Here is a 25,206-nt window from a genome sequence, read left to right as displayed (position 1 = left end):
AATTTCCCTTCCCTCCCTCTCCCCGCAAGTTTATTTGGTTTTCTCTGGACTGCTATAGTATTTTACTGAATCTGTCTGGGAACTTAAATTCCTAACAACATCCAGAAGCTTCAGTAACTCTGGACAAAAAGAGCTTCATCCATTAAAAAGCTGCTTTGGGAAGGGCAGAGCAAGATGGCCGAATAGGAACAGCTCCAGTCTAAAACTCCCAATGCGAGCAACACAGAAGACAGGAACACAGCTCATCGCCAGCAACGGATCAAAGCTGGACGGAGAATGACTTTGACGAGATGAGAGAAGAAGGCTTCAGTCCATCAAACTTCTCAGAGCTAAAGAAGGAATTATGTACCGAGCGCAAAGAAACTAAAAATCTTGAAAAAAGAGTAGAAGAATTGATAACCAGAAGAATTAATGCAGAGAAGGCCACAAACGAACTGACAGAGATGAAAACCATGACATGAGAAATACGTGACAAATGCACAAGCTTCAGTAACCGACTCGATCAACTGGAAGAAACAGTATCAGCGATTGAGGATCAAATGAATGAAATGAAGCAAGAAGAAGTCTAAAAAAAAAAAAGAAAAAGACATGAACAAAGCCTGCAAGAAGTATGGGATTATGTAAAAAAAACCAAATCTACGTCTGATTGGGGTGCCTGAAAGTGAGGGGGAAAATGGAACCAAGTTGGAAAACACTCTTCAGGATATCATCCAGGAGAACTTCCCCAACCTAGTAGGGCAGGCCAACATTCAAATTCAGGAAATACAGAGAACGCCACAAAGATACTCCTCCAGAAGAGCAACTCCAAGACACATAATTGCCAGATTCACCAAAGTTGAAATGAAGGAAAAAATCTTAAGGGCAGCCAGAGAGAAAGGTCGGGTTACCCACAAAGGGAAGCCCATCAGACTAACAGCAGACCTCTCGGCAGAAACTCTACAAGCCAGAAGAGAGTGGGGGCCAATATTCAACATTCTTAAAGAAAAGAATTTTCAACCCAGAATTTCATATCAGCCAAACCAAGTTTCATAAGTGAAGGAGAAATAAAATCCTTTACAGATAAGCAAATGCTTAGAGATTTTGTCACCACCAGGCCTGCCTTACAAGAGACCCTGAAGGAAGCCCTAAACATGGAAAGGAACAAGCGGTACCAGCCATTGCAAAAACATGCCAAAATGTAAAGACCATCGAGGCTAGGAAGAAACTGCATCAACTAACCAGCAAAATAACCAGTTAATATCATAATGGCAGGATCAAGTTCACACATAACAAGATTAACCTTAAATGTAAATGGACTAAATGGTCCAAAAAAGACACAGACTGGCAAACTGGATAAAGAGTCAAGACCCATCAGTCTTCTGTATTCAGGAGACCCATCTCACATGCAGAGACACACATAGGCTCAAAAGAAAGGGATGGAGGAAGATCTACCAAGCAAATGGAGAACAAAAAAAAGCAGGGGTTGCAATACTAGTCTCTGATAAAACAGACTTTAAACCATCAAAGATCAAAAGAGACAAAGAAGGCCATTACATAATGGTAAAGGGATCAATTCAACAGGAAGAGCTAACTATCCTAAATATATATGCACCCAATACAGGAGCACCCAGATTCATAAAGCAAGTCCTTAGAGACTTACAAAGAGACTTAAAGTCCCATAAAATAATAATGGGAGACTTAGCACCCCACTGTCAACATTAGACAGATCAACGAGACAGAAAGTTAACAAGGATATCCAGGAATTGAAATCATCTCTGCAGCAAGCAGACCTAATAGACATCTACAGAACTCTCCACCCCAAATCAACAGAATATACATTCTTCTCAGCACCACATCACACTTATTCCAAAACTGACCACATAATTGGAAGTAAAGCACTCCTCAGCAAATGTACAAGAACAGAAATTATAACAAACTGTCTCTCAGACCACAGTGCAATCAAATTAGAACTCAGGACTAAGAAACTCAATGAAAACCGCTCAACTACATGGAAACTGAATAACCTGCTCCTGAATGACTACTGGGTACATAACGAAATGAAGGCAGAAATAAAGAAGTTCTTTGAAAACAATGAGAACAAAGATACAACATACCAGAATCTCTGGGACACATTTAAAGCAGTGTGTAGAGGGAAACTTATAGCACTAAATGCCCACAAGAGAAAGCTGGAAAGATCTAAAATGGACACTCTAACATCACAATTAAAAGAACTAGAGAAGTAAGAGCAAACACATTCAAAAGCTAGCAGAAGACAAGAAATAGGATCAGAGCAGAACTGAAGGAGATAGAGACACAAAAAACCCTCCAAAAAAATCACTGAATCCAGGAGTTGGTTTTTTGAAAAGATCAACAAAATTGATAGACCGCTAGCAAGACTAAGAAGAAGAAAAGAGAGAAGAATCAAATAGACGCAATAAAAAATGATAAAGAGGATATCACCACCGACCCCACAGAAATACAAACTACCATCAGAGAATACTATAAACACCTCTACGCAAATCAACTAGAAAATCTGGAAGAAATGGATAATTTCCTGGACACTTACACTCTTCCAAGACTAAACCAGGAGGAAGCTGAATCCCTGAATAGACCAATAGGAGGCTCTGAAATTGAGGCAATAATTAATAGCCTACCAACCAAAAAAAGTCCAGGACCAGATGGATTCACAGCTGAATTCTACCAGAGGTACAAGGAGGAGCTGGTACCATTCCTTCTGAAACTATTCCAATCAATAGAAAAAGAGGGAATCCTCCCTAACTCATTTTATGAGGCCAACATCATCCTGATATCAAAGCCTGGCAGAGACACAACAAAAAAAGAGAATTTTAGACCAATATCACTGATGAACATCAATGCGAAAATCCTCAATAAAATACCCGGCAAACCGGATCCAGCAGCACATCAAAAAGCTTACCCACCATGATCAAGTGAGTTTCATCCCTGGGATGCAAGGCTGGTTCAACATTCGCAAATCAATAAACGTAATCCAGCATATAAACAGAACCAAAGACAAAAACCACATGATTATCTCAATAGATGCAGAAAAGGCCTTTGACAAAATTCAACAGCCCTTCATGCTAAAAACGCTCAATAATTCGGTATTAATGGAACATATCTCAAAATAATAAGGGCTATTTATGACAAACCCACAGCCAATATCATACTGAATGGGCAAAAACTGGAAAAATTCCCTTTGAAAACTGGCACAAGACAAGGATGCCCTCTCTCACCACTCCTATTCAACACAGTGTTGGAAGTTCTGGCTAGGGCAATCAGGCAAGAGAAAGAAATAAAGGGTATTCAGTTAGGAAAAGAAGAAGTCAAATTGTCCCTGTTTGCAGATGACATGATTGTATATTTAGAAAACCCCATTGTCTCAGCCCAAAATCTCAAGCTGATAAGCAACTTCAGCAAAGTCTCAGGATACAAAATTAATGTGCAAAAGTCACTAGCATTCTTATACACCAGTAACAGACAAACAGAGAGCCAAATCATGAATGAACTTCCGTTCACAATTGCTTCAAAGAGAATAAAATACCTAGGAATCCTACTTACAAGGGATGTCAAGGACCTCTTCAAGGAGAACTACAAACCACTGCTCAGTGAAATAAAAGAGGCACAAACAAATGGAAGAACATTCCACACTTCTGGATAGGAAGAATCAATATCGTGAAAATGGCCATACTGCCCAAGGTAATTTATAGATTCAATGCCATCCCCATCAAGCTACCAATGACTTTCTTCACAGAATTGGAAAAAACTGCTTTAAAGTTCATATGGAACCAAAAAAGAGCCCGCATTTCCAAGACAATCCTAAGTCAAAAGAACAAAGCTGGAGGCATCACGCTACCTGACTTCAAACTATACTACAAGGCTACAGTAACCAAAACAGCATGATACTGGTACCAAAACAGAGATATAGACCAATGGAACAGAACAGAGCCCTCAGAAATAATACCACACATCTACAGCCATCTGGTCTTTGATAAACCTGAGAAAAACAAGAAATGGGGAAAGGATTCTCTATTTAATAAATGGTGCTGGGAAAATTGGCTAGCCATAAGTAGAAAGCTGAAACTGGATCCTTTCCTTACTCCTTATACGAAAATTAATTCAAGATGGATTAGAGACTTAAATGTTAGACCTAATGCCATAAAAACCCTAGAAGAAAACCTAGGTAATACCATTCAGGACATAGGCATGGGCAAGGACTTCATGTCTAAAACACCAAAAGCAACGGCAACAAAAGCCAAAATTGACAATGGGATCTAATTAAACTAAAGAGCTTCTGCACAGCAAAAGAAACTACCATCAGAGTGAACAGGCAACCTACAGAATGGGAAAAAATTTTTGCAACCTACTCATCTGACAAAGGGCTAATATCCAGAACCTACAAAGAACTCAAACAAATTTACAAGAAAAAAACAACCCCATCAAAAAGTGGCAAAGGGTATGAACAGACATTTCTCAAAAGAAGACATTCATACAGCCAACAGACACATGAAAAAATGCTCATCATCACTGGCCATCAGAGAAATGCAAATCAAAACCACAATGAGATACCATCTCACACCAGTAAGAATGGCAATCATTAAAAAGTCAGGAAACAACAGGTGCTGGAGAGGATATGGAGAAATAGGAACACTTTTACACTGTTGGTGGGATTGTAAACTAGTTCAACATTATGGAAAACAGTATGGCGATTCCTCAAGGATCTAGAACTAGAAGTACCATATGACCCAGCCATCCCATTACTGGGTATATACCCAAAGGATTATAAATCATGCTGCTATAAAGACACATGCACACGTATGTTTATTGCGGCACTATTCACAATAGCAAAGACTTGGAATCAACCCAAATGTCCATCAGTGACAGACTGGATTAAGAAAATGTGGGAGGGGCGGAGCAAGATGGCCGAATAGGAGCAGCTCCAGTCTCCAACTCCCAGCGCGAGCGACACAGAAGACCGGTGATTTCTGCGTTTTCAACTGAGGTACTGGGGTCATCTCGCTAGGGAGTGCCGGACAATCGGTGCTGGTCAGCTGCTGCAGCTGACCAGCGTGAGCTGAAGCAGGGCGAGGCATCGCCTCACCTGGAAGCGCAAGGGGGAAAGGAATCCCTTTTTCCTAGCCAGGGGAACTGAGACACACAACACCTGGAAAATCGGGTAACTCCCACCCCAATACTGCGCTTTAAGGAATCAGGCACACCAGGAGAATATATCCCACACCTGGCCGGAGGGTCCCACGCCCACGGAGCCTCCCTCACTGCTAACACAGCCGTCTGCGGCGATCTATCCGCAAGGCAGCAGCGAGGCTGGGGGAGGGGCGCCCGCCATTGCTGAGGCTTAAGTAGGTAAACAAAGCCGCTGGGAAGCTCGAACTGGGTGGAGCTCACAGCAGCTCAAGGAAGCCTGCCTGTCTCTGTAGACTCTACCTCTGCGGACAGCGCACAGCTGCAGCCCATTAGGGGAAAGAGCGGGGGCGGTGCAGACGCGAACGACTCTGTCTGACAGCTTTGGGGAGAGCCGTGGATCTCCTAACGCGGAGGTTGAGATCCGAGAACGGACAGACTGCCTGCTCAGGTGGGTCCCTGACCCCTGAGTAGCCTAGCTGGGAGACATCCCCCACTAGGGGCAGTCTGACACCCCACACCTCACAGGGTGGCGTCACCCCTGAGAGGAAACTTCCAAAGAAAGAATCAGACAGGTACACTCGCTGTTCAGCAATATTCTATCTTCGGCAACCTCTGCTGCTGATACCCAGGCAAACAGGGTCTGGAGTGGACCTCAAGCAATCTCCAACAGACCAACAGACAGTCCTTCTGACTGTCAGACGGAAAACTATCAAACAGGAAGGACACCTATACCAAAACCCCATCCGTACGTCACCATCATCAAAGTCCAGAGACAGATAAAACCACAAAGATGGGGAAGAAGCAGGGCAGAAAAGCTGGAAATTCAAAAAATAAGAGCGCATCTCCCCCTGCAAAGGAGCGCAGCCCATCGCCAGCAACGGATCAAAGCTGGTCAGAGAATGACTTTGACGAGATGAGAGAAGAAGGCTTCAGTCCATCAAACCTCTCAGAGCTAAAGGAGGAATTACGTACCCAGCGCAAAGAAACTAAAAATCTTGAAAAAAAGTGGAAGAATTGACAGCTAGATTAATTAATGCAGAGAAGATCATAAACGAAATGACAGAGATGAAAACCATGACATGAGAAATACGTGACAAATGCACAAGCTTCATTAACCGACTGATCGACTGGAACAAAGAGTATCAGCGATTGAGGATCAAATGAATGAAATGAAGCGAGAAGAGAAACCAAAAGAAAAAAGAAGAAAAAGAAATGAACAAAGCCTGCAAGAAGTATGGGATTATGTAAAAAGACCAAATCTACGTCTGATTGGGGTGCCTGAAAGTGAGGGGAAAATGGAACCAAGTTGGAAAACACTCTTCAGGATATCATCCAGGAGAACTTCCCCAACCTAGTAGGGCAGGCCAACATTCAAATTCAGGAAATACAGAGAACGCCACAAAGATACTCCTCCAGAAGAGCAACTCCAAGACACATAATTGCCAGATTCACCAAAGTTGAAATGAAGGAAAAAATCTTAAGGGCAGCCAGAGAGAAAGGTCGGGTTACCCACAAAGGGAAGCCCATCAGAATAACAGCAGACCTCTCGGCAGAAACTCTACAAGCCAGAAGAGAGTGGGGGCCAATATTCAACGTTCTTAAAGAAAAGAATTTTCAACCCAGAATTTCATATCCAGCCAAACTAAGCTTCATCAGTGAAGGAGAAATAAAATCCTTTACAGATAAGCAAATGCTTAGAGATTTTGTCACCACCAGGCCTGCCTTACAAGAGACCCTGAAGGAAGCCCTAAACATGGAAAGGAACAAGCGGTACCAGCCATTGCAAAAACATGCCAAAATGTAAAGACCATCGAGGCTAGGAAGAAACTGCATCAACTAACGAGCAAAATAACCAGTTAATATCATAATGACAGGATCAAGTTCACACATAACAATATTAACCTTAAATGTCAATGGACTAAATGCTCCAATTAAAAGACACAGACTGGCAAACTGGATCAAGAGTCAAGACCCATCAGTCTGCTGTATTCAGGAGACCCATCTCACATGCAGAGACATACATAGGCTCAAAATAAAGGGATGGAGGAAGATCTACCAAGCAAATGGAGAACAAAAAAAAGCAGGGGTTGCAATCCTAGTCTCTGATAAAACAGACTTTAAACCATCAAAGATCAAAAGAGACAAAGAAGGCCATTACATCATGGTAAAGGGATCAATTCAACAGGAAGAGCTAACTCTCCTAAATATATATGCACCCAATACAGGAGCACCCAGATTCATAAAGCAAGTCCTTAGAGACCTACAAAGAGACTTAGACTCCCATACAATAATAATGGGAGACTTCAACACTCCACTGTCAACATTAGACAGATCAACGAGACAGAAAGTTAACAAGGATATCCAGGAATTGAACTCATCTCTGCACCAAGCGGACCTAATAGACATCTATAGAACTCTCCACCCCAAATCAACAGAATATACATTCTTCTCAGCACCACATCGCACTTATTCCAAAATTGACCACATAATTGGAAGTAAAGCACTCCTCAGCAAATGTACAAGAACAGAAATTATAACAAACTGTCTCTCAGACCACAGTGCAATCAAACTAGAACTCAGGACTAAGAAACTCAATCCAAACCGCTCAACTACATGGAAACTGAACAACCTGCTCCTGAATGACTACTGGGTACATAACGAAATGAAAGCAGAAATAAAGATGTTCTTTGAAACCAATGAGAACAAAGATACAACATACCAGAATCTCTGGGACACATTTAAAGCAGTGTGTAGAGGGAAATTTATAGCACTAAATGCCCACAAGAGAAAGCAGGAGAGATCTAAAATTGACACTCTAACATCACAATTAAAAGAACTAGAGAGGCAAGAGCAAACACATCCAAAAGCTAGCAGAAGGCAAGAAATAACTAAGATCAGAGCAGAACTGAAGGAGATAGAGACACAAAAAACCCTCCAAAAATCAATGAATCCAGGAGTTGGTTTTTTGAAAAGATCAACAAAATTGACAGACCGCTAGCTAGACTAATAAAGAAGAAAAGAGAGAGGAATCAAATAGACGCAATAAAAAATGATAAAGGGGATATCACCACCGACCCCACAGAAATACAAACTACCATCAGAGAATACTATAAACACCTCTACGCAAATCAACTAGAAAATCTAGAAGAAATGGATAATTTCCTGGACACTTACACTCTCCCAAGACTAAACCAGGAAGAAGTTGAATCCCTGAATAGACCAATAACAGGCTCTGAAATTGAGGCAACAATTAATAGCCTACCCACCAAAAAAAGTCCAGGACCAGATGGATTCACAGCTGAATTCTACCAGAGGTACAAGGTGGAGCTGGTACCATTCCTTCTGAAACTATTTCAATCAATAGAAAAAGAGGGAATCCTCCCTAACTCTTTTTATGAGGCCAACATCATCCTGATACCAAAGCCTGGCAGAGACACAACAAAAAAGAGAATTTTAGACCAATATCCCTGATGAACATCGATGCAAAAATCCTCAATAAAATACTGGCAAACCGGATTCAGCAGCACATCAAAAAGCTTATCCACCATGATCAAGTGGCTTCATCCCTGGGATGCAAGGCTGGTTCAACATTCGCAAATCAATAAACGTAATCCAGCATATAAACAGAACCAAAGACAAGAACCACATGATTATCTCAATAGATGCAGAAAAGGCTTTTGACAAAATTCAACAGCCCTTCATGCTAAAAACGCTCAATAAATTTGGTATTGATGGAACGTACCTCAAAATAATAAGAGCTATTTATGACAAACCCACAGCTAATATCATACTGAATGGGCAAAAACTGGAAAAATTCCTTTGAAAACTGGCACAAGACAGGGATGCCCTCTCTCACCACTCCTATTCAACATAGTGTTGGAAGTTCTGGCTAGGGCAATCAGGCAAGAGAAAGAAATCAAGGGTATCCAGTTAGGAAAAGAAGAAGTCAAATTGTCCCTGTTTGCAGATGACATGATTGTATATTTAGAAAACCCCATTGTCTCAGCCCAAAATCTGCTTAAGCTGATAAGCAACTTCAGCAAAGTCTCAGGATACAAAATTAATGTGCAAAAATCACAAGCATTCTTATACACCAGTAACAGACAAGCAGAGAGCCAAATCAGGAATGAACTTCCATTCACAATTGCTTCAAAGAGAATCAAATACCTAGGAATCCAGCTTACAAGGGATGTAAAGGACCTCTTCAAGGAGAACTACAAACCACTGCTCAGTGAAATCAAAGAGGACACAAACAAATGGAAGAACATACCATGCTCATGGATAGGAAGAATCAATATCATGAAAATGGCCATACTGCCCAAGGTGATTTATAGATTCAATGCCATCCCCATCAAGCTACCAATGACTTTCTTCACAGAATTGGAAAAAACGGCTTTAAAGTTCATATGGAACCAAAAAAGAGCCCGCATTGCCAAGACAATCCTAAGTCAAAAGGACAAAGCTGGAGGCGTCACGCTACCTGACTTCAAACTATACTACAAGGCTACAGTAACCAAAACAGCATGGTACTGGTACCACAACAGAGATATAGACCAATGGAACAGAACAGAGTCCTCAGAAATAATACCACACATCTACAGCCATCTGATCTTTGACAAACCTGAGAGAAACAAGAAATGGGGAAAGGATTCCCTATTTAATAAATGGTGCTGGGAAAATTGGCTAGCCATAAGTAGAAAGCTGAAACTGGATCCTTTCCTTACCCCTTATACGAAAATTAATTCAAGATGGATTAGAGACTTAAATGTTAGACCTAATACCATAAAAACCCTAGAAGAAAATCTAGGTAGTACCATTCAGGACATAGGCATGGGCAAGGACTTCATGTCTAAAACACCAAAAGCAACGGCAGCAAAAGCCAAAATTGACACATGGGATCTAATTAAACTAAAGAGCTTTTGCACAGCCAAAGAAACTACCATCAGAGTGAACAGGCAACCTACAGAATGGGAAAAAATTTTTGCAACCTACTCATCTGACAAAGGGCTAATATCCAGAATCTACCAAGAACTCAAACAAATATACAAGAAAAAGCAAACAACCCCATCAAAAAGTGGGGAAAGGATATGAACAGACATTTCTCAAAAGAAGACATCCATACAGCCAACAGACACATGAAAAAATGCTCATCATCACTGGCCATCAGAGAAATGCAAATCAAAACCACAATGAGATACCATCTCACACCAGTTAGAATGGCAATCATTAAGAAGTCAGGAAACAACAGGTGTTGGAGAGGATGTGGAGAAATAGGAACACTTTTACACTGTTGGTGGGATTGTAAACTAGTTCAACCATTATGGAAAACAGTATGGCGATTCCTCAAGGATCTAGAACTAGATGTACCATATGACCCAGCCATCCCACTACTGGGTATATACCCAAAGGATTATAAACTACTCTACTACAAAGACACATGCACACGTTGTTTATTGCGGCACTATTCACAATAGCAAAGACTTGGAATCAACCCAAATGTCCATCTGTGACAGACTGGATTAAGAAAATGTGGCACATATACACCATGGAATACTATGCAGCCATCAAAAAGGATGAGTTTGCGTCCTTGTAGGGACATGGATGCAGCTGGAAACCATCATTCTTAGCAAACTATCACAAGAAGAGAAAACCAAACACCGCATGTTCTCACTCATAGGTGGGAACTGAACAATGAGATCACTTGGACTCGGGAAGGGGAACATCACACACTGGGGCCTATCATGGGGAGGGGGGAGGAGGGAGGGATTGCATGGGGAGTTATACATGATATAAACGTCATGCACATGTACCCTAGAACTTAAAGTATAATAAAAAAAAAAAAAAAAAAGAAAATGTGGCACATATACACCATGGAATACTATGCAGCCATAAAAAAGGATGAGTTCGTGTCCTTTGTAGCGACATGGATGCAGCTGGAAACCATCATTCTCAGCAAAGTATTGCAAGATCAGAAAACCAAACACCACATGTTCTCACTCATAGGTGGGAACTGAGCAATGAGATCACTTGGACTCAGGAAGGGGAACATCACACACCGGGGCCTATCACGGGGAGGGGGGAGGGGGGAGGGATTGCATTCGGAGTTATACCTGATGTAAATGAGGAGTTGATGGGTGCTGATGAGTTGATGGGTGCAGCACACCAACATGGCACAAGTATACATATGTAACAAACCTGCACGTTATGCACATGTACCCTAGAACTTAAAGTATAATAAAAAAAAAAAAAAAAAAAAGCTGATTGGGCATGAGAAAAAACTCTCCTCTTGTATTGTCTTTTGCTCCCTCACATGAATAGAATTTTGGTTAGATAGAGCTATTTGCCTTTCCCTTTTTTTCTTTTCTCTTTTTTTTTTTTTTTTTTTTGCCTAGCACAGTTTTGTTTAGCATCCTTTCTAGTTCTACTTCAAATGTAACATTTTATGCTTTTACTTGAGACCACAGAACTACTGTATTAGTATCCCCCCTTATCCAGTAGTCAGACTTTGCCTTTCTCTACCTTAGAGAATTTGGAAGTAAGGAAAACGTTGAACACCAAGAAAACTAGGTGTTAAAGCTTTATTCTGTAACAGAAATACTTCTTTTTGAGAGTTAAGTGTCTCACAAAGGTAAACTCTCCATCTAACTGATGCCTCGATTATTCATTACTGCTGACAGAAGTCAGTCAACTTGAAGGGTCATGTCATCACAAGTGGTGCTGGTAAAAAAATGTTTAACAACTAGTCTGAATTAGGGAGCAGCAGGCAGAGATCTGATCTGTGGTGTTTGCACATTTCCCTGGGGTAAGTACTCCTATGTGGTAGTGTGTCATGTTGCTAAAGAACATCACTGAACACAGAGCTGGGAAGAGGTGCACACTATCAAACTGTAATACTTCCACCGTGTAGATACACTAGACATAGCCACAAAAACACGGAACACAGTTAAAGGTATAGCATACCTCAGAGATATTGTGGATTTAGTTCGTGTGAATTTTTCCATTTCCTAGTGCATATGAAAGTTACGTTTACACTATATTAAATGTGCAATAGCATTATGTCTAACACGACTGTAGAAACATTTTTTTTGAGACAGACTATTGCTCTGTCACCAGGTTGGAGTGCAGTGGCAAGATCATGGCTCACAGCAGCCTCAACCTCCCAGGTTCCAGCAATCCTCCCACCTCAGCCTCCCAAATATCTGGGACTACAGCTATTATAGAAAATTTTAGAAAAAAATTTTTTTTTTTGAGATGGAGCCTCACTCTGTCGCCCAGGCTGGAGTGCAGTGGTGCGATCTCGGCTCACTGCAAGCTCCACCTCCCAGGTTCATGCCATTCTCCTGCCTCAGCCACCCGAGTACCTGGGACTATAGGCGCCCGCCACCACGCCTGGCTAATTTTTTTGTATTTTTAGTACAGATGGGGTTTCACCATATTAGTCAGGATGGTCTTGATCTACTGACCTTGTGATCTGCCCCCTCAGCCTCCCAAAGTGCTGGCATTACAGGTGTGAGCCACTGCGCCCTGCCGAAAAATTCTTTGTAGAGACAGGATCACTGTGTTGCCTAAGCCTGTCTCAAACTCCTGGACCCAAGCGATCCTCCCACCTCAGCCTCCCAAAATGCTGGGTTACAGGCACGACCCATTGCACCTGGCCTGTACATACTTTAACTAAAAAATACTTTATTGCTAAAACATACTAACAAAGTAAGCACATGCTGTTGGAAAAATGGCAACACAAATTTGCTCAATATGGGCTGCCACAAACTTGCAATTTGTAAAATACACCATATCCATGAAGTTCAATAAAATGAGTTATGTCTGTAGTAGAATAAACTAGGAAGTGAGTTTTGAGTATTTATTATTGAGCTTTATTTAATAGATTTTAATACAATTGTCAGTTTCTCTAATTAATTTTTAATAATGGCTATGTTTAACAGTGAGCCTGCAGAATTCCTAAAATTTTTAAATTGACCCTTGTAAGCTGTTCCAAGCCAGTTCTATCACACTACTGCCTATACTCTTAATTGTGGAGGTCACTTAGGGACTAGTCAATATGGGTTGAGGTGGTTCTGCTAGCTAATAATTTAAAAAATAGGTATAGTGTGACTGTTCTTTTAGAAGCTGTCTAGCAGGTTTCACCCAAAAAAAAATTGACCTAATACTCAGATTTATATAGTGAAACCTTAAATTTTGCTATCTCGTAAAGTTTGTCATGCTTTTTCATATTCCTCCAGGTATATGTTACCTTGTTATGACTTTATTAGTTAAAAAAAATTTAAGGCCACTCCCATATGTGTCACCTGTAAATAAATACTGGCAAAAGGAATACAATAAACAATGGGGAAAAAAACAGACAGACATTTCAGCAAAGAAGATATGTGGATGACAAAGAAGCACATGAAAAGATGCCAATATCATTAGTCACTAGGAAAATGCAAATTAAAATGACAATGAAATACCACTACACACCTATTACAACGGCCAAAATTGAAAAGACCAACCCTACCAGTCAGGAGAAATTGGAACACTCATATATAGCTTGTGGGACCATAAAGTGGTAAAAACACTTGGGAAAGCAGTTTGGCAGTTTCTTAAAAAGTTAAACACATATCTACCATATGATCTAGCTATTCCACTCCTAAGCTACTTACTCAAGAGAAATTAAAACATATGCCCATATAAACACTTATACAGAATGTTCATAGTAGCCCTATGTGTAATAAGACAAAAATTTGAACAGGCTGGGTGGAGTGCCTCACTCCTGTAATCCCAGCACTTGAGGAGGCTGAGCCGAGCGGTTAACCTGAGGTCAGGAGTTCGAGACCAGCCTGGCCAACATGGTGAAACCCCATCTCTACTAAAAAATAAAAAAATTAGCCGACATGGTGGCGGGCGCCTATAGTCCCAGCTACTTGGGAGGCTGAGACAGGAGAATCACTTGAACCCGGGAAGTGGAGGTTACAGTAAGCCAAGATTGCGCCACTGCACTCCAGCCTGGGTGACAATAAGACTCAGTCCCCCCCAAAAAAAAACTGGAAACAAACCAAATGTCCACTGACTGGTGAATGGATAAATTGTGGCAAATACATACAATGGAACATTATTTAGCAATAAAAGAGAATGAGCTACTGAGAGACAATATATGTCTCAAAATAATTATGCTAAGTGAAAAAAGGCAGACAAGAAGGTGTATTGTGATTCAACTTCAATAAAGTTCTAGAAAATGCAAACTAATCTACCATGACAGAAAACAGATCAGAGGTGTCCTGTGGATAAGAAGACAGAGGGGTGGGGGAAGAACAAGAGAAAGGATTTATAAAAGAGCGTAAGGAAACTTGTGATGAAGTTCATTATCTTGATTTTGGTGAGCTTCATGGGTATATATGTATGTCAGCTTAACAAACTGTTTATTTAGGTATGTATAATTTATTGTATGTCAATTATATTTCAATAAAGCTGTTAAAAATATAACAATGTAGCTGTGGTCTGACTGGTAGAATGAGGAAAAGGTAACTGCTTTATGGCTAGACAACATAGTTCCTTTCTTTCAGGGTTAAACTGAAATAGGTTCTTTGGGCAGCTAACAAGCACATATCTGGCTTACATTGAGATGTCAGGCAACTGAAATTCTCATATTTTTATTACATGTCTGCTGGTAAGCCAGATTCTCTTCCTCTGAGTGCCTGTCTTTATATGTTTATCCCTAATATACTTCATATTATAGTCATCCTCCGGTATCCATGAGGGATTGTTTCCAGAACCACTCCCAGATACCAAAATCCAAGGATGCTTAAATCCATGATATAAAATGCCATAATATTTGCATATAACTTATACACATCCTCCTTAGATTGCTTATAATACTTAGTACAATGTAAACACTCTGTAAATATACTGTATTGTTTAGGGAATAGTAAGAAGAAAAAAGTATGTATGTTCAGAAAATATGCAATTAAAAATGTGTATTTTGGATCTGCAGTTGGTTGAATCCATGGATGTGCAACTCACAGATCTGGAGGGCTGATTGTATTTGTTTTACATGTTACTATTACTCATAATGAAGTTTCCTCATTGTAATTTATTTTATATTTGTTAGAATGCTGATTCTGCAGACTGTGATAAGTGAACACTAAGGATACCCGCAGAGCCATCAGGGTATCCTGAGAGAGTGGGGATTAGAGATGGATGGAAAAGGAGAAAGAATCTGGGTAGGCAAGTTCAAAAATTAGCCGGGCCTAGTGGCATATGCCTGTAGTCTCAGCTACTTGGGAAGCTGAGGTGGGAGGACTGCTTGAGCCCTGGAGGCAGAGGCTTCAGTGAGCTAGGATGGTGCTACTACACTCCAACTTGGGTAATGGAGAGACCCTGTTTCAAAACAAACAAGAGACAAGACAAAAAAAACATAGTTGAATCTTCAGTTTTTTTGTTTCATTTTGTTTTGGACAGGGTCTCACTCTGTCATCCAGGCTCGAGTGCAGTGGCCTGATCACAGGTCACTGCAACCTTGACCTCCTGGGCTCAAGTAATCCTCCCACCTCAGCCTCCCTAGTATCTGGGACTACTGGTGCACACCACGCCGTGCTGATTTTTTATTTTCTGTACAGACGGGTTTTGCCATGTTGCCTAAGATGGTCTATAACTCCTGGGTTTAAGCAATCCACCCTGCCTTGGCCTCCGAAAGTGCTGGGATTATAGCTATGCACCACCACACCCGGCCCTCAATCTTGTGACCTTTTCTATTGGGTCTAATTTGTTAGGTAGGGGCTGGGGGCTGAAGCAGTGGTGGGAGGGAAACTAGGATCAAATGAGTTTTTTAACCCTTTACCCATGGTTTCCCTGCTAGCTGCTTGCTTATAATCATATATAAACACTAAAGTCATACTTGCAGAAATAAAAACCCTTATGGAAACTTAACAGGGTATATATTTATTTTAGGAACAAAAGTGTAAGAAAAGTTGAATCTTGTGAAACTGCTCTTCTCCATAGAAAAGGAGGGGAAAGAAAGTTTACTGGTTTCTGTTAGGAAGCAATTGATAATGGCAGTGGAGAGGAATGTAAATTAATGGATTTGGCACTAAAAAAGAAAAGGTAACCCAGCACTAACCCAAAACATACAGTGCCACTCAAGAAGGCTGAATGTACAGATTCCTTGACCACCATTCTCCAACTTTCCAAAGCTTCATCCAACCACTCAAAACGTGATTTTACCCTCAGTCAATTCTTCCTATTTAGCTTCAGTACTTGCCCTGAGCCACAGGAATTCTGATGGGCAGAGGGGTAGGTCGGTCCTCCTGTATCAATTTGGAATTCTATGGAGCATTTTCTCATAAGTGTAATATATAAAGGCAGGATGGGGTTTAAAGCCTTTTGTGAACTGACCTGCAGGCACAACTACTTTTCTATAAGAAATTATGTCCTGAGTTCCAGAATGGGAATAAACCTTAAAATGCTTCTAACCTCTTTAAAGCCCTTTTACTTCCATGTCAGAATCAGGTTTATTAATTTATCTGTTCTACCTGCCTAGCATTTCTTGACTTGAAAGTCACAAGGTCAAACTTAACAAATTCCACTTTAGGTATGTGACAAAAGGATTTTTATAATCTCTATCTACATCAAACTAAATTATTTGAATTCTCTACATGAAGTTTTTTCCATTTTGTGATTTTAGTAATCTATAATTACTGTAAGCACAGTCCCAGTCACCTTGATTCCCACTTATACTAAGTACTGCCATGTGATTTTAGAGCCTGTATTTTATTTAGGTTTATGATCTTGTTGGCAACACATAACAGTATTTTGTCTTAGGCAGATGGAACAGAAATAGATAATAAATTCTTTTTTCTGGCCACATGAAAACAAAATGGTATCAGTCAACGAATGAACAAAAGTCTCCCAAAGGTTCTAGTAAAGTGGTAAGAGAACTGAGACACAGATCACAGCAGTTAGTACAGACATGGCCAAATTTAAAAGAAATGAAATGTGGCGGTTAGTCCTATATTTGAGTTTCAAGAGGAGATTTGATTTGCAAAAAAAATTGTAGCATGTGTTTCCACTGTAAACTTTAGCTTCATAGTTCTTTAAGAGCTAAAAACATAGGAAGTTCATACTATTATGTTTCAAGTTATTTTATTAAAATATCACATTTTGATTTTTTTTTCTATAAACTTTTTTTTTTTTTTTTGAGACAGGGTCTCATTTTCACCGAGGCTAGAGTGCAATGGTGCGATCATGGCTCACTGCAGCCTTGATCTTCTGGGCTCAAGGGATCCTACCACCTCAGCTTCCAGAGTAGCTGGGAACACAGGCGCATGCCACTATGCCTAATTTTTTTGTAGAGACACAGTTTCATCATGTTGCACAGGCCAGGCTGATCTCAAACTCTTGGACTCAAGCAATCCTCCCGCTTTGGCCTCCCAAAGTGCTGGAATTACATACATAAGCCACTGTGCCTGGCTTGATTTTATTGTAACAGTCTAATAAAAGTAACTGGAGGGAAAATCCCCCCGAAATATTTTTTAGGCAAGCTTGACCCAGTAAATAAACTAAATTTACTTCCTGGCCGGGCGCGGTGGCTCAAGCCTGTAATCCCAGCACTTTGGGAGGCCGAGACGGGTGGATCACGAGGTCAGGAGATCGAGACCATCCTGGCTAACACGGTGAAACCCGTCTCTACTAAAATACAAAAACTAGCCGGGCGAGGTGGCGGGCGCCTGTAGTCCCAGCTACTCAGGAGGCTGAGGCAGGAGAATGGCGTAAACCCGGAGGCGGAGCTTGCAGTGAGCTGAGATCTGGCCACTGCACTCCAGTCCGGGCGACAGAGTGAGACTCCGCCTCAAAAAAAAAAAAAAAAAAAAATTTACTTCCTGTACTGAGAATCCCTCCCGAAATATTTTTTAGACAAGTTCGACCCAGTAAATAAACTAAATTTATTTCCTGTACTATCTCTTATTAGTGCAACTATTTCAGATCTTTCTCACATTTCTTCTGGATTATTTCATTGACATCCTGTTTTTCTTGCCTCTAGTCTCCATCCCAATACATACTTTGGGCACATGCTTCAACACTGCTATCACAGTAATCTTTTTGCCATCAAAATCTGATCAAGCCATTTTTGTTAAAAATTCAATTCCTCCATCCCATCCCATCCCCTTCAGAATAAAAGGCCCTCAAGATCTCTAGTCATGTCTTTCAAATCTGTCTTGTCCCCTCATCTTTTCTGTCTTCTCATTCTCTCCTTGCCGCTCCCCCCACCACCTCAACCTCCCAATACTGCAGCCAAAGTTTTTTTAGTTTCAAAAACTTACCAAGTCAACTCTGAGACTTTGCATGCTGTTTCCCCTGCCTAGGAGCTTCCCTCACAATTTTTTTTTCCAACTTTGCCTTGCTCCCTTTTTTTCCTCAGAGAAACTTTCCCTGACCACCCCCAGCTGAGTTCAGTACATTAATAGTGCTCTGTGCACACATTTATGTCACTGAACCCACTCTATGATGTTGTCTGATGCTTACTGGTCTCCTCAGAAGACTTTCTTATAGGTGACATCTGTGTCTTTTGTTTATGTATCTTGTGTCTAGCACATAATAGTAATTCGATGTTTTTTACATAAATAGAAAAATAGGAGTGAGTCTATCAACAGATCTCTACTACATTAACATTCTTTGTCCGAAACCTGAAAGACTCCCACTTGCCTGTTCGGACCTAGGTATCACTGATTGACAAACTGAATGGCAATCTCTTTATCATGCCTCACCCTACACCAAAAGCAGTCTTACAAAGATTTTTTTTCTTTTTTCTTTTTTTTTTTTTTTACCTGTATTTGTAAGTAAACAAACTTTTTGGAAGACAGAATGCACTATTCTGGTCATTTCATATAAATAGAGTCAAACAGTATGTGGCCTTTTGTGTCTGGCTCTTTCACTTGACAGAATGTTTTAAGGCTTCAAGATACATTTTTTTTTTTTTTTTTTTGAGATAGAGTCTTGCTCTGTCGCCCAGGCTGGAGTGCAGTGGCCAGATCTCAGCTCACTGCAAGCTCCGCCTCCCGGATTCACACCATTCTCCTGCCTCAGCCTCCGAGTAGCTGGGACTACAGGCGCCCGCCACCACGCCCGGCTAGTTTTTTGTATTTTTTAGTAGAGACGGGGTTTCACCGTGTTAACCAGGATGGTCTCGATCTCCTGACCTCGTGATCCGCCCGTCTCGGCCTCCCAAAGTGCTGGGATTACAGGCTTGAGCCACCGCGCCCGGCCTCAAGATACATTTTGTAACATGTATTAGTACTTTGTTCCTTATAATAATAATAATAATATTCCATTATACAAATATATCACATCTTCTTTATCCATTCATCAGCTAATGGACATGTGAGTTGTTTCTACTAAAAAGTAGAATAGCCCTACTCTGAACATTTGTGTATATATATAAGTTTTTATGTGGAAAAATGTTCTATTTTTATCTCAAAGATTTGTGCATGGTTCATTACATGCCAAAAACCTTATTAAGGCCAAAATGATATTCTTAGCATGAAATAAAGTACAGTTTCTTAAACCATATTAATCTGACTTAATGAGATTCTGAATTGGTAAATATAGAAATTAATTTGAATTTTGTGCAAGCAATGTAAAATAACATTTGGTTGACCTGGGCTCCAAATTACTTGGTCCAGGCAGAATATGTAAATGAGCATTCTGAATATAAAATCTGGATCATAACATTTACAATTTAATTAAACTAATAAAATGGTATACACTGTACTAGAGCCAGTGTCTTTAGCAAGTTATAATATTCTGTAACAAAGTTAAAGATACATGAAAACATAGATACAATATTAACATAAATATATATAATTTATGTTATTATATAATTATATGCATCGGTACATTCTAATTAACCCCTTACTCAAGTTATTATAATAATGTGGCCTCACTGAAAAATTAATGTAATATTAAGACCCTGGCACACCACCATTATTCAGATTAGTAGATTAATTGCCCATTTACTAGTAATTTTCTCCGAGACAGGGTCTCACTCTGTCACCAGGCTTGAGTGTAGTGGCACAATCACAGCTCACTGCAACCTCAACCTCCCAGGCTCAGGCAATCCTCCCACCTCAGCCTTCCAAATCGCTGGGACCCTAGGCGTGTACCACCAAGCTAGGCTAATTTTTTCATTATTTTTGTAGAGATCAGGTCACCCTATGTTATCCAGGCTGGTCTCAAACTCCTGGGCTCAAGTGATCATTCCACCTTGGCCTCACAAACTGCTGGGATTACAGGCGTGAGCCAGCAGCCCAGCTTTAATTTTCTTGATCCTTTGTATTTTCTCATGTTTTATGTCAATTCATGCAAGATAATCTAATCTACTATATTTACAAAGTTTTTAGGACTTCAAAATAGTATTAAGGAAGGGATTATTTTTAGTTAATTAAATTTTCAACATTTTTGAACCTTTATTAATTTCTAAATGTAAACTTTTCTTTCAGTATTTACAGCCAGAATTTTTTTCTTTTTAGCATATTTCCGATTGCAATATAGAAAACATGATTATTTTCCTTTCTTGTTTCAAATGAGGACATTTCTACGATGGTAATTCAAGTAAGTTAAATGAATGAAAATGTTTTAACTTTATTTGCCACTGTAAAGTGGGCTCTTTGTAACAACAGGTATGTGAATAATGTTTAAAAATTTGACTTAATCTTAGCCTGTTTTATCCTAAGGCATCAAAATGCTTCTAGGCTGTTTCTTTTGATTTTAACCATGGCAAAACATGAGCAGAAATGTAAGTCCACTAATCGAAATACAAACATGTATAAACAGAAAGCCCAATCAACCAATGAATTTACTTTAGTGCCTAACAAAAATGAGTTTGTGGTTACACAATCCATTGCCTTTATGAGCATGGATACTCTAGAACTCCATATATATTAGGAATTTTTTTTTTTTTTTTTTTTTTTTTTTTTTTTTTTTTTTTGAGACGGAGTCTCGCTCTGTCGCCCGGGCTGGAGTGCAGTGGCCGGATCTCAGCTCACTGCAAGCTCCGCCTCCCGGGTTTACGCCATTCTCCTGCCTCAGCCTCCCGAGTAGCTGGGACTACAGGCGCCCGCCACCTCGCCCGGCTAGTTTTTTTTTGTATTTTTTAGTAGAGACGGGGTTTCACCGTGTTAGCCAGGATGGTCTTGATCTCCTGACCTCGTGATCCGCCCGTCTCGGCCTCCCAAAGTGCTGGGATTACAGGCTTGAGCCACCGCGCCCGGCCAGGAATTTTTTTTTTGAGACAGGGACTCACTCAGTCGTCCAGACTGGAGTGCAGTGGTGTGATCCCCGCCCACCGCAACCTCGGCCTTCCAGGCTCAAGCGATTCTCCCGCCTCAGCCTCCCGAGCTGATGGGATTACAGGCGCCTGCCACCACACCCAGCTAATTTTTATATTTTTAGTAGAGATGGGGTTTCACCATGTTGGCCAGGCTGGTCTCGAACTCCTGACCTCATATGATCCACCCGTCTCAGCCTCCCAAAGTGCTGGGATTACTAGGCGTGGCCATTACTACTACTATACATTTGTTTCACCCTATGGCCAGTTAATGTCTCTCTGGTTACTTTAATAATTGACATTTATACAACACTGTAGAGTCTACAGTGTCCTTTCACATATATTATGACACTTAAACCCCACAATCACTCTATGAGAAAGGATTATTATTACTTACTTTAGCGGTGAAGAAACGGGGTCAGAAAATAACCAGGCCAGTATCAAACAAATGGGAAGCAATAACAAATCTGGGTTCCTCCCTCCACCTTCATGCCTAGTCCTGTGCTTTTAGTATATTTGGCTAGCTAGGAGAGAAAACATAGATTATTCAGGGAGGAGGGAGGGGCCAGAGGTGAGCCTCAAGAGCAGTTAGGCCATGAGGTAAGCACTTCAGTGCTTTGCTACTCACGGGGTGGTTCAGACTAGAAAAATCTGTATCACCTGGGCGCTAGTTAGAAATGTAGGCTCTCAGGCTCCACCTCTGCCCTACCAAATCAAAGCCGCATTTTCAACAAAACCCCAGGTGGTTCCTATGGACGTTAGTTTGAGAAGCACTGCTTCACCAGTGACACTACATAACCACTTGAACAGTATACATTAGACCACTTATATTCATCATTGTTGACGTGTTTTTATTAGGTAAAACTTTCTGCAACAGTTTTCAAATTAAATGTATTTTTAAAACAAGCTTATTTTTCCATGTGATTGAAGATCTCCACTTCGGTAACTGGGGTCATTAAGGAATATTAGAAAACCTTAAGCTGGTCAGTGTTTACCCACCTTTAAATTCCTCATAAAAATTAAGGTCTTTCTTTTGCCTGAAGGATACACTAGAGAGCATAACTGCCCTCTCTATACTTTAAACCCTTGACTAAAACAGGCCAGTCCTATTCATGTAAATCCCACCTCCCAACTTGGATATTTCAGGAAGTATTGTATTGTTTTTATGACTCTAAAATCTACCTAATTTCTTAATGAGTCTCAACACTTTCTGCCTCAAGAACTGACACACAGCAACAGAAGCTAAAGGTTGAGAATTTAAGCTTGTTCCCACATCTACACCCTGGCGGATGGCTGCGACTGATTAAGGAGACGAGTGAAAACCCTGCCCCTAACACTCTCTGCCCTAGCCCCATCCACTCAATTGAGCCTGACTCAGACCGATCCCTGCTCTTCTCCGTACTGCTCCTTCAGTGTCAGAGATACACTAGACTTCAGCACGTGGGAGCGCTGATGAGCGGCCAACCTGGGTCTATTTAAAACTACTATTCCCATCTTGAGGGGCGCCTACTCCCATAGAATAACCAGCCCAGGAAGGCAGGCGAGTAAATACTGCTCACCTGCTCCACCGGAAACCTCAAAATCCCGGCCCAACATAGACTAAAGGTATCTGGTAATTAATCCTTGGCACCTCCCACCACACACTCCTGATTGGGCGCGTGAGAGAGGGCTGTGTCTGCGAGCGCTCTTACCAGTCCGGGGAATTCCATTTCCTCTTCCAACCACCGGTATAAGCATTCAGGGGCGGTGCTTTCCTGGCAGTGGCCCGCCCCAGTTCGAGCCGGTGCCTTACTGCGTCTCGCGAGATCTTGTACATTTTGGGGGCGGAACCCCGTCAGGAAGAGCGCACAAAACTGCTCTTAAGTCATTGCAGAGCTACCGCTTCGGTTAGCCAGCCACGAAGTTCTCGCGAGAGTCGTCTCCTCAATACCAAGTGAGGAAACTGGGGGACGCTGTGGGGAGGGGCGTGGGGCTGGATCGCGCAGCGGCAGCTTCCTTTACCTTCCTCCCATGGTCTCCTTCCGGTTCTCGATGCTTCTCTGCGCCTAAGGGTTTCCGCCACTCGCCTACCCTCCCCCAGCCCATGATCCGCCTCCCTCCCCCGCCCTCCTGGTCCAATCTCCGATCTGTTTAGTAAGAAGGTGCTGTTCCGAGAAGGAGAAGGAAAAGGGCTTGGCACGTATTCACTCGGTCCCGGACGTGGGAAGCAAGCCGTCTGGCTTCGGCCTCACATCGGTCCTGTGCTCGCGACGGCGGCGTTGGCGGACTGATCCGCGGCGGTGAAGAGGCAGGAGGAGGGGGGAGGGGCGGAGCGTGGCAGCTGGCAGTAGTTCCGTCAGAGCGGACATCTTGTGGCTGTGTCGTGCGCGTGAGCCCCGTAGGGCCGGGGAGGCACCAGCTGCCGCGCGGGGAGGAGGCCGAGGCCGCAGCTTGAGGGAGGCCCCGGCCCCTCTGTACGCGTGGGTGTGGATGGCTAGGGCAGGGAAGGGAGGCCGGCCCAGTGGCCGGCCTGGTAAGAGGGGTAGTGTGGGCCCTGGGCGGCTTGAGCGGCCAGCCTATTGGGTGCGGTGGGGTAGGGTGGGAAGGCTGGAGAAGCCGCGGCCTCTCCTGCTGGAGGAGGAGGGGGAATGGGCGCGTCCTCGCGCCTAAGCCGGAGCCTCAGGGACAGCACGGGCGCGTGGTGGAGGTGGCTGGGCGGGCGCGCGCGGGAGCGCGCTGGAAGGCGGAGTGAGTGTACGGTGGCGTCAGGGGCGACACAGAATAGCTGGCTGCGAGGACAGCAACACACATCAAGCCTCCCTTCCTTTATTTCCTTCCCTTACCCGGCCGCACCTTTGGGCAGAAACCAAAAGCAGCCCGGCGTCCGTCCGGAGTCTTCTACTTCCCCCTCCCCCCTTGCCTTTCTTTGCCCTAGTGACGCCGGTATAGCGCCGACTAGGCCCCGGCTCCTCCTCTGCTGGGCTCCGGACCCTGCCCCGCACCCACCCCTTTCTCCTACGCCTCTTCCTCTCCCACCCGGGTCTCTTCCTTTCTGGAGGCCGGGAAGTTAAACTTGTAGCCACCACCTCCGCTCTTCCCGTCACCCTCGCCCCCACTTCGGGCCGAAAGCACGGTACAGAGGCTGTTGGTGGCTTTGCCACGCCACCCCACCCACCCCGGATCGCGGCCGCCTTTGAGGGACCTGGATTCATCAGGGGCTCTCCGGGGCCTGTGCGAGTGCTGATCTGCTCCGTTTTTGCAAAAGGCGCCTGTGTCTGGCAGAGCCGGTGTGAGACGAGACAATCCTGCCCCGCCGCTGGGATAATCAAGAGTTTTGGCCGGACCTTTCAGCATACACCGAGAGAGTGAGGAGCCAGACGACAAGCACACACTATGGCGCTGAAACGGATTAATAAGGTAACCCGCGGGGACAAGGGAATTGGGGTGGTAGTAGAAAAGGAAGGCTCGGGCCAAGAGGAAAGCGTGGGGGTGGAAAAGGAGCATAATTCTGAAAATGCTACTTGGATTACTTCTTCCATGGGGGGATGGAGAACGCGGATATACTTCTTGAAGAAATGAAGTTTAAAGTTAGGGAACGGAGAACACTTGTGGCAAGTGAGGTGTTATGAGTGTGCTTCAGTGGAATCAGTGCAAATTAGGGGTGGAGGAGAGTGACTTAAGGCGCCTTTATTATTTTATTTTTTTGCTGCTTAAGAGTTCTTTTGGGGGTCCGAATTGCGGAGAGACGCTCCAGCAGATGTCATGGCGCTTCCTATTCC

The 25,206-nt window shown here is 42.4% G+C and overlaps 1 protein-coding gene and 1 long non-coding RNA gene across 5 annotated transcripts in view; one reads left to right on the top strand and one right to left on the bottom strand.

Annotated features, from left to right (window-relative positions):
• LOC117085723 overlaps nt 1-23,275 on the bottom strand; it is a 28,088-nt gene extending 4,813 nt beyond the window's left edge. Inside the window, exons 1-2 of the long non-coding RNA XR_004438060.1 lie at nt 23,140-23,275; nt 21,846-21,972 (exon numbers count right to left, since the gene is read on the bottom strand). This is a non-coding gene — a long non-coding RNA (uncharacterized LOC117085723). The remainder of the gene's footprint in view (nt 1-21,845; nt 21,973-23,139) is intronic.
• Nucleotides 23,151-25,206, top strand: part of UBE2D3 (ubiquitin conjugating enzyme E2 D3) — a 32,729-nt gene continuing 30,673 nt past the window's right edge. Inside the window, exons 1-2 of one of the 4 annotated variants that reach the window (XM_033214893.1) lie at nt 23,151-23,381; nt 24,693-24,844. In XM_033214893.1, coding sequence (XP_033070784.1) covers nt 24,821-24,844 — 24 coding nt within the window. In that variant the 5' untranslated portion in view covers nt 23,151-23,381; nt 24,693-24,820. Of the gene's footprint in view, nt 23,902-23,976; nt 24,176-24,692; nt 24,845-25,206 lie in introns of those variants that run through there. The other 3 variants (XM_033214892.1, XM_033214891.1, XM_033214894.1) reach the window with 3 other exon arrangements.

Source organism: Trachypithecus francoisi, unplaced genomic scaffold (assembly GCF_009764315.1).
Source record: "Trachypithecus francoisi isolate TF-2019V2 unplaced genomic scaffold, Tfra_2.0 Lachesis_group1, whole genome shotgun sequence".
NCBI lineage: Eukaryota > Metazoa > Chordata > Mammalia > Primates > Cercopithecidae > Trachypithecus > Trachypithecus francoisi.
This window is presented reverse-complemented; position numbering and strand designations above follow the sequence as displayed.